The sequence below is a fragment of the Spermophilus citellus genome (assembly GCF_964194105.1).
Source record: "Spermophilus citellus genome assembly, chromosome: 3".
NCBI classification, from domain to species: domain Eukaryota; kingdom Metazoa; phylum Chordata; class Mammalia; order Rodentia; family Sciuridae; genus Spermophilus; species Spermophilus citellus.
Window position 1 is genome coordinate 22,796,481 of NC_138184.1, and position 16,656 is coordinate 22,813,136.

The 16,656-nt window shown below is 38.8% G+C and overlaps 1 protein-coding gene across 1 annotated transcript in view; it reads left to right on the forward strand.

Moving 5' to 3' along the window:
- The window catches only part of ULK4 (unc-51 like kinase 4), a 536,768-nt gene that overhangs the window by 238,221 nt on the left and 281,891 nt on the right, over positions 1-16,656 (forward strand). The window contains exon 31 of the mRNA XM_081284376.1: positions 9,103-9,151. Within this exon, the coding sequence (XP_081140502.1) occupies positions 9,103-9,151 (49 nt within the window). The remainder of the gene's footprint in view (positions 1-9,102; positions 9,152-16,656) is intronic.

Sequence of the window (16,656 nt, forward strand, 5' to 3'; positions counted from 1 at the left end):
GTTAGTAAAATAGAGAGTTAACATTTAGGAAAGTGAGAAAGAAGATGATGAATGTGCTGGACCTGAAGTTGTGCTTGGTCTTTAGCTTGTGCATATCTCATCCTACCCAGGCTTAGTGTGAGGTGCTACATCCTCACATCTGAGCCTTCCATTGCCCAGGACAGTGAGAAAATATACATGAACTTACAACTTGTAATCAAAACCTTTTTCCCCTTACAGAAATTACATATTTATTTTAAATATTTTGTTATTTAAGTTTTATTTAAATTGACAAATAATAATTGCATACATTTGTGGGATAAAATGTAATTTTTATGTTACATATATACATCATGCAAAGATTAAATCAGACTTATATTTTCATTACTGCATATACTTTGTGGTAAGAACATTTAAAATATTTTAGAAATTTTGAAATAGAAAATATATTATTTACTAGCATAGTAACTGAGCTATGCAATATTACACAAGTACTTGTTCCTCTGGGCGGACTGAACTTTGTACACTTTGACTAATGTGTTCCCTATCTCTGTCCAGTTCCAGCCCTAGCCTCTCTGGTATCCACTCTTCTACTCTCTACTTCTATGAATTTGACTTTTTAAAGATTCCACAGATATGTGAGATCATGTAGTGTTTTCTTTTTTTTTTTTTTTTATTGGTTGTTCACAACGTTACAAAGCACTTGACATATCATACTTCATACATTAGACTGAAGTGGGTTATGAACTCCCAATTTTACCCCAAATGCAGATTGCAGAGTCACATCGGTTACTCATCCACAATTTTACATAATGCCCTATTGGTAATTGTTGTACTCTGCTCCCTTTCCTATTCCCCACTGTCCCCCCGCCCCTCCCCTCCCTTTTACGCTCTCTACCCCATCTACTGTAATCCATCTCCCTCCTTATTTATTTTCCCATTCCCCACCCAGCCTCTTATATGTAATTTTGTATAGCAATGAGGGTCTCCCTTCATTTCCATGCAATTTTCCTCATCTCTCCCTTTCCCTCCCATCTCATGTCACTGATTAATGTTACTCTTTTCTTCCTACTCTTCCTCCCTGCTCTGTTCATATTTGCTCTCATTATATCAAAGAAGACATTTGGCACTTGTTTTTTAGGGATTGGCTAGCTTCACTAAGAATAATCTGCTCTAGTGCTGTCCATTTCCCTGCAAATTCTATGATTTTGTCATTTTTTATTGCTGCATAGTACTCCATTGTGTATAGATGCCACATTTTTTTTATCCATTCATCTACTGAGGGGCATCTGGGTTGGTTCCACAGTCTAGCAATTGTGAATTGTGCTGCTATGAACATCGATGTGGCAGTATCCCTGTAGCATGCTCTTTTAAGGTCTTCAGGGAATAGTCCAAGAAGGGCAATAGCAGGGTCAAATGGTGGTTCCATTCCCATCTTTCCCAGGAATCTCCAAACTGCTTTCCAAATTGGCCACACCAATTTGCAGTCCCACCAGCAGTGTACAAGTGTACCCTTTTCTCCACATCCTCTCCAGCACTTGTTGTTGTTTGACTTCATAGTGGCTGCCAATCTTACTGGAGTGAAATGGTATCTTAGGGTGGTTTTGATTTGCATTTCTCTGACTGCTAGAGATGGTGAGCATTTTTTCATGTACTTATTGATTGATTGTATATCCTCCTCTGAGAGGTGTCTGTTCAGGTCCTTTGCCCATTTGTTGACTGGGTTATTTGTTATCTTATTGTCTAATTTTTTGAGTTCTTTGTATACTCTGGATATTAGGGCTCTATCTGAAGTGTGAGGAGTAAAGATTTGTTCCCAGGATGTAGGCTCCCTGTTTACCTCTCTTATTGTTTCTCTTGCTGAGAAAAAACTTTTCAGTTTAAGAAAGTCCCATTTGTTGATTCTTGTTGTTAACTCTTGTGCTATGGGTGTCCTATTAAGGAATTTGGAGCCCGACCCCACAATCTGTAGATCGGATCCAACTTTTTCTTCTATCAGACGCAGAGTCTCTGGTTTGATATCAAGTTCCCTGATCCATTTTGAGTTAACTTTTGTGCATGGCGAGAGAAAGGGATTCAGTTTCATTTTGTTGCATATGGATTTCCAGTTTTCCCAACACCATTTGTTGAAGATGCTATCCTTCCTCCATTGCATGCTTTTAGCCCCTTTATCAAATATAAGATAGTTGTAACTTTGTGGATTAGTCTCTGTGTCCTCTATTCTATACCATTGGTCCACCGGCCTGTTTTGGTACCAGTACCATGCTGTTTTTGTCACTATTGCTCTGTAATATAGTTTGAAATCTGGTATCGCTATACCACCTGATTCACACTTCCTGTTTAGAATTGCTTTTGCTATTCTGGGTCTTTTATTTTTCCATATGAATTTCATGATTGCTTTGTCAATTTCTACAAGATATGCCGTTGGGATTTTGATTGGCATTGCATTAAACCTATAGAGAACTTTTGGTAATATCGCCATTTTGATGATGTTAGTTCTGCCTATCCATGAACAGGGTATGTTTTTCCATCTTCTAAGATCTTCATCAACTTCTCTCTTTAGGGTTCTGTAGTTTTCATTATATAAATCTTTCACCTCTTTTGTTAGGTTAATTCCCAAGTATTTTATTTTTTTTGAGGATATCGTGAATGGAGTGTTTTTCCTCATTTCCGTTTCAGAAGTTTTGTCGCTGATATACAGAAATGCCTTTGATTTATGCGTGTTGATTTTATATCCTGCCACTTTGCTGAATTCATTTATTAGTTCTAGTAGTTTCTTTGTAGACCCTTTTGGGTCTTCTAGGTATAGAATCATGTCATCTGCAAATAGTGATAATTTAAGTTCTTCTTTTCCAATTTTTATGCCTTTAATTTCTTTCGTCTGTCTAATTGCTCTGGCCAGTGTTTCGAGAACTATATTGAATAGAAGTGGAGATAGAGGGCATCCCTTTCTTGTTCCGGATTTTAGATGGAATGCCTTCAACTTTTGTCCATTCAGAATGATGCTAGCCTGTGGCTTAGCATAGATAGCTTTTACAATGTCAAGGTAAGTTCCTGTTATCCCTAATTTTTCTAATGTTTTGAACATAAAGGGATGCTGTACTTTGTCAAATGCTTTCTCTGCATCTATCGAGATGATCATATGGTTTTTATCTTTAAGTCTATTGATGTGGTGAATAACATTTATTGATTTCCGTATGTTGAACCATACTTGCATCCCAGGGACGAATCCTACTTGGTCATGGTGCACAATTTTTTTGATGTGTTTTTGTATTCGATTCGCCAGAATTTTATTGAGGATTTTTGCATCTAGGTTCATTAGAGATATTGGTCTGTAGTTTTCTTTCTTTGAGGTGTCTTTGTCTGGTTTCGGAATCAGGGTGATGTTGGCCTCATAGAATGAATTTGGAAGAGCTCCCTCTTTTTCTATTTCCTGAAATAACTTGAAAAGTATTGGTTTTAATTCTTCTTTAAAGGTTTTGTAAAACTCCGCTGTATACCCATCCGGTCCTGGGCTTTTCTTGGTTGGTAGTCTTTTGATGGCTTCTTCAATTTCATCCATTGATATTGGTCTGTTCAAATTGTGTGTATCCTCCTGACTCAGTCTGGGAAAATCATATGACTTAAGAAATTTATTGATGTCTTCACTATCTTCTATTTTGTTGGAATATAGGTTTTCAAAATAATTTCTTATTGTCTTCTGTATTTCTGTAGCATCTGTTGTGATATTGCCTTTTTCATCCCGTATGTTAGTAATTTGAGTTCTCTCTCTTCTTCTCTTCGTTAGCATGGCTAAAGGTCTGTCGATCTTATTTATTTTTTCGAAAAACCAACTTTTAGTTTTGTTAATTTTTTCAATAGTTTCTTTTGTTTCAATTTCATTGATTTCCGCTCTAATTTTAATTATTTCTAGCCTTCTGCTACATTTGCTGTTGTTTTGCTCTTCCTTTTCTAGGGCTTTGAGATGAAGTGTGAGCTCATTTATTTGTTGTTTTTTTCTTTTTTTGAGGAATGACCACCAGGCGATGAATTTCCCTCTTAAAACTGCTTTCATTGTGTCCCATAGATTCCGATATGTTGTGTCTGTATTTTCATTTATCTCTAAGAATTTTTTAATTTCTTCCTTTATGTCTTCTGTAACCCATTGATCATTCAGTAACATATTGTTCATTTTCCATGTGATGTAGGATTTTTCCTTCCTTCTTTTATCATTGATTTCCAATTTCATTCCATTATGATCAGATAAAATGCATGGTATTATCTCCACCCCTTTATATTTACTGAGGGTTGCCCTATGGCATAGTATATGGTCTATTTTTGAGAAGGATCCATGTGCTGCTGAGAAAAAAGTATATCCATTTGATGATGATTGATATATTCTATATATGTCAGTTAAGTCTAGGTTGTTGATTGTGATATTGAGTTCTATAGTTTCTTTATTCAATTTTTGTTTGGAGGATCTGTCCAATGGTGAGAGAGGTGTGTTGAAGTCACCCATAATTATTATGTTGTGGTCTATTTGATTCTTGAACTTGAGGAGAATTTGTTTTATGAATGTCGCAGCACCATTGTTTGGTGCATAAATATTGATAATTGTTATGTCTTGTTGGTGAATGGTTCCTTTTAACAGTATATAATGTCCTTCCTTATCCCTTTTGATTAACTTAGTCTTGAAGTCCATTTTATTCGATATGAGGATGGCCACTCCTGCTTGCTTACGAGAACTGTGTGCGTGGTATATTTTTTCCCATCCTTTCACCTTCAGCCTGTGTATGTCTTTTCCAATCAGATGTGTCTCCTGGAGGCAGCATATTGTTGGATTTGTTTTTTTAATCCATGATACCAGCCTATGTCGCTTTATTGGAGAGTTTAGGCCATTAACATTCAGAGTTACTATTGATATATGGTTTGAACTTCCATCCATGTTTGATTGTTTATCCTTTTTTTTTATTACTAAAAAAAAAAATATTTAGTTTGTTTCTCCGTGATTATCTTTCCCCTCGCCCTCTGTCTTTACTGAGGCACTTCCCACTGATGGTTTTGGTTATTGTTTTTCATTTCTTCCTCGTGTAGTGTTTTGCTCAAAATGCTTTGCAATGCAGGTTTTCTGGCTGCAAATTCTTTTAACTTTTGTTTATCATGAAAGATCTTTATTTCGTTGTCATACCTGAAGCTTAATTTTGCTGGATACAGAATTCTTGGTTGGCATCCATTGTCTTTCAGTGTTTGAAATACATTGTTCCATGACCTTCTTGCTTTCAGTGTCTGTGATGAAAAGTCCGTTGTTAACCGTATTGGTTTACCTCTAAATGTAATCTGTCTCCTTTCTCTTGTAGCTTTTAATATTTTCTCTTTGTTCTGTATATTGGATATCTTCATAACAATGTGTCTTGGCCTTGGTCTACTGTGATTTTGTGTGCTCGGTGTCCTGTATGCATCTTCAATTTGTATATCTGTTTCCTTTTTTATTTCTGGAAAGTTTTCTGTAATTATTTCATTCAGCAGGTTTCTCATTCCCTTGGTTTGAATCTCTGTACCTTCTTCTATCCCGATGACTCGTAAGTTTGGTTTCTTCATGTTATCCCAAATCTCTTGGATTTTTTTCTCGTGATTTTTTACCAGCCTTTCTGAGTTGGCTAGACTCTTTTCAAGATGGTATATTTTGTCTTCATTATCTGACGTTCTGGTTTCTACTTGTTCCACTCTGTTAGTGATACTCTCAATTGAGTTTTTAATCTGGTTTATCGTTTCCTTCATTTCTAGAATTATTGTTTGATTATTCTTTATAATCTCTATCTCCTGATAAAGATGCTTAACTTCTTCTTTTAGGTGTTTATGTAACTCATTCTCAATGTGTTCTTTCTCTGCTTGAATTTGCTGTCTTGTATCCTCTTTGATGTTCCATTCTATCTGTCTAAGGTGTTCCTTGAGGTCTTTATATGACCATTTTTCTGATGACTCTAGGTCCTCCTGAATATTTAGGCTATCCTGCATTGTTTGTACTCCTTTTCTTCCTTGTTTCTTGAAGCTGCTCATGTTGCTTCTTGTTCTGATTGACTGCTGAGTTACTGTTTATTCCTATAAATTTATTTGATGCTAGGGAGGAAAGGTATTAGAAGGGGAAGGGAAGAAGTCACTAAGGAGAATGAGAGTAGGCAGGTAGAATTCAAGGAAGGGGGATAAGAAAAATGAACAGACAAAAGAAGAAAGAAATAGGAACTAAAAAAGAACAAAATTTAAAAAATATATATTAATAATAATTTAAAAAATTAAAATTAAGATTAGAAGAGAAAGAAGAAAAAAAAGAGAAAGGAAAAAAAAACCAAGATAGAAAAATGAAGATGAAAGAAAAACCCCAATCAAGAAAGAAAGAAAAAAAAAAAACAACCTAATAAATGCCGTCTTAGAGTTTGATTAATTTCTCTTCCACTAGGTGGCGCTGTGCCCACCAGGTCAAGTCTTTCCCGTCAGTACGCGCGAACCAATCACTGTGCAGCAGCTCCTCCCAGACTGGGCGAGTCTCCAAACCTGAGTGCCTAGGGCCTCCTCTTGTGTCCAATCCCTTCCACTTTTCCTCTAGCCAGGCCCCTCTCACGGGTGCCGCTCACCACAATACTGGCTACACGCCAGGTCTGCTGCTCCCGGGAGCCCTGTTTTCATGAATGACTGGGCACACTCTTCTAGTTTGCCATTCCCTCAGACCCTAATTTTGTAGAGCTTGGTGCTGAGAATCCTCAGCGAATTTTACTTGCCCTCCGGTAGCCACACCCCCGTAGCTGGTGCAAGAGACCTCAGCAGTCAGCCCTGGCGGGAGCGGCAGTCCTGCATCACCTCTGACTCCCTCGGGCTGGCTGTAGCATCACGGGAGAGCTGGGAGGGGCTCTGAAGTTTTCCCCGATGCGTGGAGAGGGAAAGCCAGGTGTCCACACACCTGTAGCAGCAGGCTTCAATGAAGTTATCTCCTGCGCTGCAGCCCTGGGACTTCAGCCCTCTGCCACAGTGGTGTCCTCCGCAAACGGCGACAGTTCGCCTCCCCCTGCCGGGCGACCAACGCCACGGGCGGGTCCCCACTGTCTCCCAAGCCCCGCCTGGACCCTGCGGCCACTACCCACGAAGGCCCGGCAGGCATCCACCTCCGCAGAATGAGAAGTGCTGACCAGCTGCCTCGGCTGGATGGCTTAATGCTGAGTCGGCACGGCTGTCAGTCTCAGCTTTTCAGACGCGGCGGTGCGGGGCACGGAAAACGGAGAGGCTTACTCACTTCCCGCCGCCATCTTCCTCTTCTCGCTATTTCGGGATGATGGCGGGGTGCTGGCTCGCTCTCTCCGGTGTGTCTCTGCCTCGAGCTCCCACGCCTCTCTCCTCCACGGCCTCCACAGCCAGCGCTGCCCTGGTCGCTCTGTCCGCCCCCAGCGTTCCCGGCTTCTAGCCAGCCGCGCCGCGTCCCGGTCCGTGTTTTTCTGGCTCGAGTGCAGCGGCGCCCGGGGCCGGGGAGGCGACCGCCGGCAAGTACCACAGTCCCCGGGCCCCGAGTCCCAGCGGCCACAAACCGACACTTCTAATAGACCTACCAGATCCCGGCAGGACCCCTCTTCATGGAATTTTGCTAGGAGTTCCTCCGTGTGAAGACTGCCGCTGTTCCAAAGGGTCTTTTTGATCTCGTTAATGTGGAGACATTAGAGTCACTGCTTCCTCGTCGGCGGCCATGTTTCCATGTAGTGTTTTCTTTCTGTGCGGGCTTATTTCATTTAGAATAACATCCTCTGGATTCATCTGTGACAGAATTTCCTTCTTTTTAACAACTGAAAATTATTCTGTCATGTGTTTCACCACACTTGCTCTATCCACTTATTCATTGTAGGCACCCAGGTTGTTCCTATATCTTGGCTATTGTGATTGCTGCTGCGGGGAACAGTAATCACATTTAATTTTTCTGGACATTGAAATAGGTCTTTCTAACTGCTTTAGTTGTTGGGAAACCTCTCTATCTCTTACCTTGACACAGATTTGTAAACACTGATATTTTTAATGGTTACTCTCATAGACATTTCTTTTATCCATGTGTTACTGTGAACAAGCTACTGGGAAACAGATGATAAAATTTGTTTCCACCTGGTATTTTTTGTAAAATAGACAAACTGCACATATCTACAAAAATGCAATATGCTCATCTTAAGCTTTGTAGTTTATCATACGAAGTTAATTCTAATAAAATATTACAATGGAATTATTTTTTTGTTAGAAGTAGGAGCCAGCAAGCTTGTGGCCCCCAAATGGCCCATTGTCTGTTTCTTGTAAATAAAGTTTTGTTGGAACATAAACATGAACTGTTTCTGTATTATTTATGGCTGCATTCATATTGTGATGACAGATGAGTAGTTGCTGTAGAGACAGTGTGGCCTGCAAAACAGAAGATATTTACTACGTGGACTATTGCAGCAAAAAGTTTGCTGAACCCAGGATTAAAGGACTATTTAAAGATTGAAATATTCTTAATAAAAACTGACTTTTGAATAGTTCTGGTGTTATCAAGGCTAGTTTCTCTTAAATTGCATGAAAAAATTATTCTGTTACAATTGATGAAAATTTATAACTAGATTTGATGAGGCAGAGTGCCTAGAGTGTATTGGATGATTGGTGTCCAATTTTTTAAAAATTAAAGGCCATTAAAATTCATTTTACATTAATTCATTAATGCCGAGAAGACAGCTAATGAGGCATATATAAAAAATTACAGTGTCACATGCTTATAATTTAACTGTACTGAGGATTGGTTACATTCTTTGAACTGGCAAATCTTTTTGATATTCTTTATAATAATTGTGAATTTTAATTAATTTTCACATTAAAAATATCAGTCTATTTAAGATTTCATTTTTATAGATGAATAAGACCAAGATAGTAGTCACTTTTAAAGAAGACTCATATTTCTTGTATTTAATAGCTATAGTTCAGTGTATTAAAAGTGAGCATTTAATCATAATGTTTCTTGGTTACAGAATTTAACAGTTAAACACAGGGACTTCCTTGCTCCACATCAGGGCAATAGCTTAAATACATATAGTGTAATGTATAGTTTAAATATACACATTGTAATGTGTGGTTATCTTTTTTTTTAAACAGACTTGTGGAAGAAAGCAAACTGATCCCACTCATTTTTGAAGTAATTCTGGTAAGAAAGGAAATGGGCTGTGAAATATTAAAAGTCTAAAGATTTTTACCAAGCTATGTTTTTTTTTTTTTAAATCCCAGATTCTAACTCAAAGGGTTGAATATTCTTCATCATCTCACTTAACCTCATTAGATCTTTTAGCTTTCTTATCTGTAAAGGGATGATATGCTCTGAAATTGTATGGAGACACTATTTAATGACCTCCCCTTTCACAAGTCATTTGCATCTTATTTCCATTGAATAATATGTGTTTTCATCATAGAATGCCTTATCTGAGTTTGTTTTGTGGACAGAGGGCAGGATGATTATTGCTAAAATTGGTATGAATTTTCTGATTCTCAATATGAACATTACTGGGTACCAAACCATCAGTTTTATGTCTGGTTAGAAAATTGTCTTCTTTAGAATTTAGAATGGCTTAGTTTTCTTTTACCATGTTTTTTTCTATTCATTGAATGCATCTTAAATATCATCTATGGCTCCTATTTGTAGAGTCACCTCTAATAAATCCCTATTTAGATCCCTATTCACCCCCAGAATTAGGCTGAAAATGTAGTTGGTGTTTAGAGCAAAGGAGTGCCCTTGGCAAAAGGTTCTTTTGTTCATGGGTGTGTTATCTCTGTTTACCAAGTGTGTTACCTCCAGAACTCAATGACAGAAAAAGACACAAAGGTGGGTAACTTTCTGCAGCCAGGTCAATCTAACCTACCATGGCCATCAATGGAGCATTAGCTTCATTAGCTTTATCACTTGACAAATTTTCTTGAGTCATCTTCAAATACTAGAACAAAAATTTTTTCTATGCTATTATGACTATGTCATAAAAACTGCATTTTTCTTAGCTACAGGTGCCCCTTTCCCTTTCAGGAATGCTGGCTGGGTTATCTTGAGTATCTTTGTCCATTTGCACTGCTAATAACCTTCTACACACTGGGTAATTTATAAAGCAAAGAAACTCATTTCTTATGGTTCTAAATGCTGGAAATTCCAAAATCAATGTACCAGCATTTGGCATCTGGTGAGGGCCCTCAAGCTGTGCCTCACATAGCAGAAGGTAGAAGGGCAAGCATGCATGATGCTGTGTGAAGCTTCCCATTGGGGAGGGAGGAGAGCTCATAGCCTAAACACCTCCTGAGGCCTCACTTCATAAAACTGTCACATTGACAATACTTGAATTTTGGAAGGGACACCTTCAAACCATAGCCCTCAGCTTTTGACATTGGATGAGGAGTAAGGGTAGTAATGGGCAGCATTCTCAAAGTATGGCTTTGGTGACCAGATGGAATAGAGCTGCCATGCTGAATGGAATATACAAGACAAGAGCCTGGACTGAATACACTACAAGGGGGTTTTCAGGCAGTATCAGGAGAAGGGATATAGAAAATGGAGATGAAGAAATGTGATTGGGAGCTGTCTAAAGCAAATTTTTAGGTTTTGCCAAGGGGTATACTAATAGACACCTTTAGTAGGAAGGATGAACAATACTTGCGGATTTGTTTTGGAGGATAATGTACAGCAAGGTGCTAAGTTTGGCCACATGGTTGGGAGTGGGACCAGCCACCCAAACCATCCAGACCACCACATTTAGTATGCATTTGAAAAGTAACCAGTGTTGTAGATTTCTAAAGCCAGAATGGAGTTAGGCACAGTGGTGCATGCCTGTAATTCCAGCGACTTGGGAGGCTGAGATAAGAGGATCACAATTTCAAGAGGAGCTTGGGAAGTTTAGCAAGTCTCAAAAAAGAAGGGTTGGGGATGTTGCTCAGTGGTAGAGAGCCCCCCCCCCCTTCATTCCCCACTACTTTCTCCACCCCCAAAATAAATGTGTGTGTGTGTATGTATGTGTGTATTTAGAACGGATAGATGTGATTCATCTTTGTGGCAGGAGGCTTTCTAAACTGCTAAGTTTAATTCACCTTTTGTGAGAAGAAATTTTCCTTCTACCCTTTGGCTATCATCTCAAGGTCTAAAATTCTGATATAGAAAATTCTTTCTTTTAGGTTACTTAATATATTAATGTTTGTGTACTGAGCACCTAGCAAGTACTTCATATTTTACACTGAAGTGAAAGTTTAATTAATTAGTCTCTGCCACAGTTTAAGCCCTTGTCGTGCGGTTGTGACTGTGGTAGGGAGTGAGTAGAAAGGGACATATCTGTTCAGGTCAGGAGTTAAGCTGGTCCTAGCCCCATAGATATGTCTGGGAAGATGCTCTTACTCTGAACAAAACAGCCCCAAACTCAGGTTTCTTGTAGAAGGAGATCTTCATGCTAAAAAGTAAAGAATAAGGGACTTTAAAACACTGCTTCATGGAGCAGCACTTTGATGTCCTTGAAGAGCATTATTAAATTCCTATTCTACTTTTGTCTTTCTTGAGTTAAATAATCTTAGATTTTTTTCTGTTTAAATACATTTTTAATCAGTGGAAGGTCTTCGTAGCCATTATCCCATGAACTGTTACCTTGACTTTTTAAACTTTTTATCACTGAGCCATACATGACAATATTTTATTGATTCTATGAATCACACATTTTTCAGAGTTTAACATTTCTGAAACTGAGGTATATTTTCCAAATCAATGGTGTTTTACAATTGCTTTCAGTGAGGTGACCTGGTTGTCATTGCCTAAACCAATTTATTTCACTTTTATTTTCCTTGTTATAAATGCCTGAGAGTGATATATTATAAAAATCTGTCTGAATACATCTGAAAGAGCTCTTTCAATAAAAAGAAAATAAAATTCCGAGTAATAAGAAACTGTGTCATAGTTTAATTGGCAACATTTTTCTTTCTTAGCACTTGATAAAATAATGGTGCATCTTAGAACTGACGGGTTCCTAGAGTCAAGGAAACACAGTATGTACTTCAGTTCAGTTTGCTTTCTAAGTTTGAGGGCCTAGGTGTTGTCTAACATATATATGACAGCTTCTAGCAATGCTGTGATCAGGACAAGGAGTAATGAGGAGATTGTGTGGCACCCTGCATGTTTGCTACTCCTTATGCCTTCTAACTGCCCATTAACAAAATGACAAAAGAGCTTTTCACTCACTCAGATTGTGGTCTACCTTGAACCTTGATGACTTTTTTCTTTACTCACAGCCAATAGCTGTTCATGTTTGATGTGCTTACAAACTTCTTACAGGCTTTGTAACTTCTTTGTTCTTTTCTAAAGTCCCCGTGTGGTATGCTTTTACCACCAGTACATCTCCTAGATGTTTTTCATTAAGAAAGTAAGCCTGTCTCTTCTGATGGGCAGAAATTGCTGGCAGCTTCTGTTGTTTTTCCTGCAGGCCTGGAGGCAAGTGCAGAGGCATGGAGCAGAATGCTGAATTTGCTGTCCTGTGTGTAGAGAGTAGCCATGTGGAAGTCTCAGGGACAGCAGGCATTATATGGTCCACCAGGAGTTCCAGGGATGGATTCAAACTGTTACATGGCCAATTAAAAGTATTTTTTGTTGTTTTGGAAGGAAATAAAAGCAATCTGTAATTGTAATGGCCCACTCAGGAGGCACAGTGCTTCTTCCTGTCTGGAAGGCTGCATACAAGGCCTTCTACAATAATGTTGCCAGGAAAAAGCGATGTGTAGCACATCATTGGAGGAAAGAAGTCACAGCTGCTGTCTCACAGAAGTAGTGACCTTTCCACAGGGCCTCAGGACAAAGGAGTTTTCTTGAGGAAGGGGAAGCACTGCAGTTTGAGGAATGGGAAAGGCAAGATCAGCACCTGGCATGGTGAGAACTGAGGCCTCAGTATATGGAGCAGAGGTCACAGAGAAGGGGTTATGTAGTGAGGCTAAAGGATATTCTGGGTGAAATCCTGAAGGGTCATATACTACGTTTATTTCATATTTGTGCAAGTAATTTAGGCCCTTTAAAACCAGACAGTAGCCTCTACCTGGAGAGAGAAGGGGTTGGGGTGATTCTTTTAGAATCCCTGTCCTCCTGCAATGTGGAAGTAGACTGATCAGTCACAGGTTTGGGATGTGGAGCAAATTTGGCTTAAGGTCACGGGCATATACTGGCAACTTGAGTGTCCCTGCATCTTTAGCCACCACAGGATGAAAACGGGAAGCTGCAAGGGAGGCTTTTAGGGTCAACCAAAGGAATTGTGGGGAAGGGAGCATGGGAGACAGAGATGGTCTGAGGTCTGATCCAAAGTCCCAGGAGTTCTGATAACATGACAGAGCAGAGTGGGCAGCATTTCAATCAAATCTGTGTTTCAGCTGGAAGTTGCCCTAGTTTTAGCTGGCCAAGCAATGGAGAAAGGTAGGAAAGGTGATTGTCCTGGGACCTGGGTACCACTTCCGCGGCAGGGCCTACCTGCTTTAGAACTCTGAATTTTCTTTGGCAGAACCAGTGTTCGGCAGGGAATGAAAGATGAGCATTAGAATAAGCTGAATTGGTTTCTAGTGTATGCAATCTTCTGGGTCCACAGGAGTAAGGCATCCTGAATCTGCTTAATAAATGTGTGTTCCTGAAGAATGTGAGCCCTCAGAAGCATCCTGATGACTTGGCTTTTATGTGTAGAATTGCCAGATGAGCAGGATGAAGGATGTTCTTTTTTCCAGTTTGCCACTTTCCAAAGTGTAGAAGTTGCTTTAAAATGTGTTTTAAATGTGAATTTGGATGTATCAGTCTTTGAATGTTGCTATAACTGTATTCTCTCATTTTATTTCAGTGGTTTATGTTTTGGCTACTTCAGTAAATCATTTTAATGCCAAGTAATATAGGCAAACTCTATTTTATTGGAAAAAATCTTTATTCATGGCAGATTTTCCAATATGTGCCAAAATATCGCTGTCATGATATTTTATGAGTCTGTTCCAAAACAAACAATTGAAGAGCAATTTCAGTGGCAAATGTTAACAATAAAAATGTGATTAGCAATACACTAGTTTGACAATAATATTGTTTTAACAATTCTTGAAAATAGCAGTTGAAGCAACTTTAGTAAATCTTTCAAGTGAACTGTGTCTTTAGAAAAGAGTTTCTTTATGGACCCTTGGAGCCTAAAGAATTTAATCACTGGGTCATTAAGGTAGTATGGAGTGGCAGCTACATTGCATTTAAGAAAAGTTTTCAATCCTGTGCTTCAGTCTTTTAAAATTTTTTTGCTCTATTCTAGTTGCAACTCAGCTAATGTGAGTTAGTTCTTGGAAGCAGGTCAGAAAGTTTCTTATAATTTTAAGAACCTTCATGCTTGTGTCCAATATGCTGTTAATAACATTCTGCCTTGCACATTGGAAAAAATGTCTGAAATAAAATGATTTTTGATTAAAATATCAGAACACTTGACCTAAGAAGATACTCTGAAATTTATGCAGACTACCTATTATATGCAGGATAAATGTCATTCTTCAACCTACATTTGCCCCCATTAAGGGCTTTTGTAATTTGCGGAATGGAGCTGTATAATGAATTTCTATTGCATACAAAGATGACTTAAAACACACAGAAAACATATCCAGTTCTGGAAGCTTGTGTCATAAATACATATTTGGAAAGTAACTTTGTAGGGCTAGGGTACAATCTGTTGATACTGGAGTGAATAAAGTGAAATTGGTCATATAGCACCTGAAAAAATGACTAATTTGATCAGTATCATGTTAGCTTAATGGGCTAAACTAAAGTAAAACTTAGATTAGCACACCCGGGCTAAAGAAGAACTAGTTTCTACATAATCAGTTCAGCTGGTTTGAAAGAGGATTGCTTTCATTAAAACTATAAATTATATCCAATGAAAATGGCTAAACTAGAGCTTAGTATATGTTGAGCCATCCTCAGGGCACAGACTGAAAATATGTCACTTACATATGGCTTCTCCCAAATAGTGGGATCTTGAGTATTTCCGTTACTGTAGTTTGGATCTGAGGTGTTCCCAGCTATGGTACTATTGGGAAGAGGTGTAACCTTTAAAAGACAAGGGCCTCATTGGAGGAAGTTAGGCCACTGGGGGATGCTCTTGAAGGGGATATTGGCCCTTTTGCTTCCTGGCTGTCATGAGGTAAGCAGCCTTACGCTACCACATATTTCTGCCTTGATGTGCTGCCTTCCGATAGGCCCAAATGCAATTATGCTAAGCAACCATGGACTGAAAACTCAGGAACTATGAGCCGAAATAAGCCTTTCTTTCTAAGTGTATTTATCTCAGGTGTGTCTTGTTGTAGTGGAAAGCTGACTGGCTCACTCATCATCATTCTTGTTTCTAGACTTGCTTTAAGTCCTGGGCTTCATTTTGAGGGGGGAAAAATAGTATTCATTCTTCTTTCTCTCTAAAGAAGTCTAGTTAAAAAGCATAGGAGACAAGTAAATGAGTAAATGTTAAAAATGTACTTTCCAAGACTGGAAGCTTTTGTAGTTTTGAGTTTTTATTGTTGATTAATTGAAAGATGAAATAGTAGGAAAGGCCAGTGTCCTTCAATGTGATGCCCTCACACAAGATGGTTTGCTTGTGGCTCCCCTGATGTTTGGTCAGGGCAAGTGTTATCATTCAACTTCTTTCCTAACTCTGGACTATCTAGAAATGCCCAGTCATTGGACACTGGCCACGTTGGTTTCAGACTTGTGTTAAAAAATAAAATGCTTGCTGCGGTCAAGCATTGTCCGGTCACATGACACCAAAAACATGTATTCAGAGCCCTGTCATAGCAGAAAGTAAAATGACTATAGGTAAATGCAAAGAACTGTTGGAAGAGCCTTGTGTAAAATAGTGATTATACATTCTCAGTATGTAATCACTGAATATTATTTTTTCTCAAAATTCTTCAGAAACATAAGATCGCATAAAGTTTAGTTATGAACAAAACAACTGAGAATACCTATGTTTTTTTTGGTATCAGGGATTGAACTCGGAGTCATTTGGCCACTGAGCCACATCCCCACCCCTTATTTAGAGATAGGGTCTCACTGAGTTGCTTAGCACCTTGGATTTGCTGAGGCAGGCTTTGAACTCGCAATCCTCCTGCCTCAGCCTCCTGAGCCACTGGGATTACAGGTGTGTACTGCCGTGCCTGGCATACTTTAAGAAAGTAGAAACGTCAATGAAATGATACTAGTTTTGATTAAATAAAATGGCAAACATCTCTGAACATTTGCCTTTGTTTTCTTGGGTGAACTTTTTTTTTTTATTGGTTGTTCACAACATTACAAAGCTCTTGACATATCATATTTCATACATTAGAATCAAGTGGGTTATGAACTCCCATTTTTACCCCAAATACAGATTGCAGAATCACATCGGTTACACATCACATTTTTACATACTGCCATATTAGTGACTGTTGTATTCTGCTACCTTTCCTATCCTCTACTATGCCCCCTCCCCTCCCCTCCCATCTTCTCTCTCTACCCCATCTACTGTAATTCATTTCCCTCCATGTTTGTTATCCCATTCCCCTCATAACCTCTTATATGTAATTTTGTATAACAATGAGGGTCTCCCTCCATTTCCATGTGATTTCCCTTTTTTTCTCCTTTTCCCTCCCACCTCATGTCTCTGTTTAATGTTA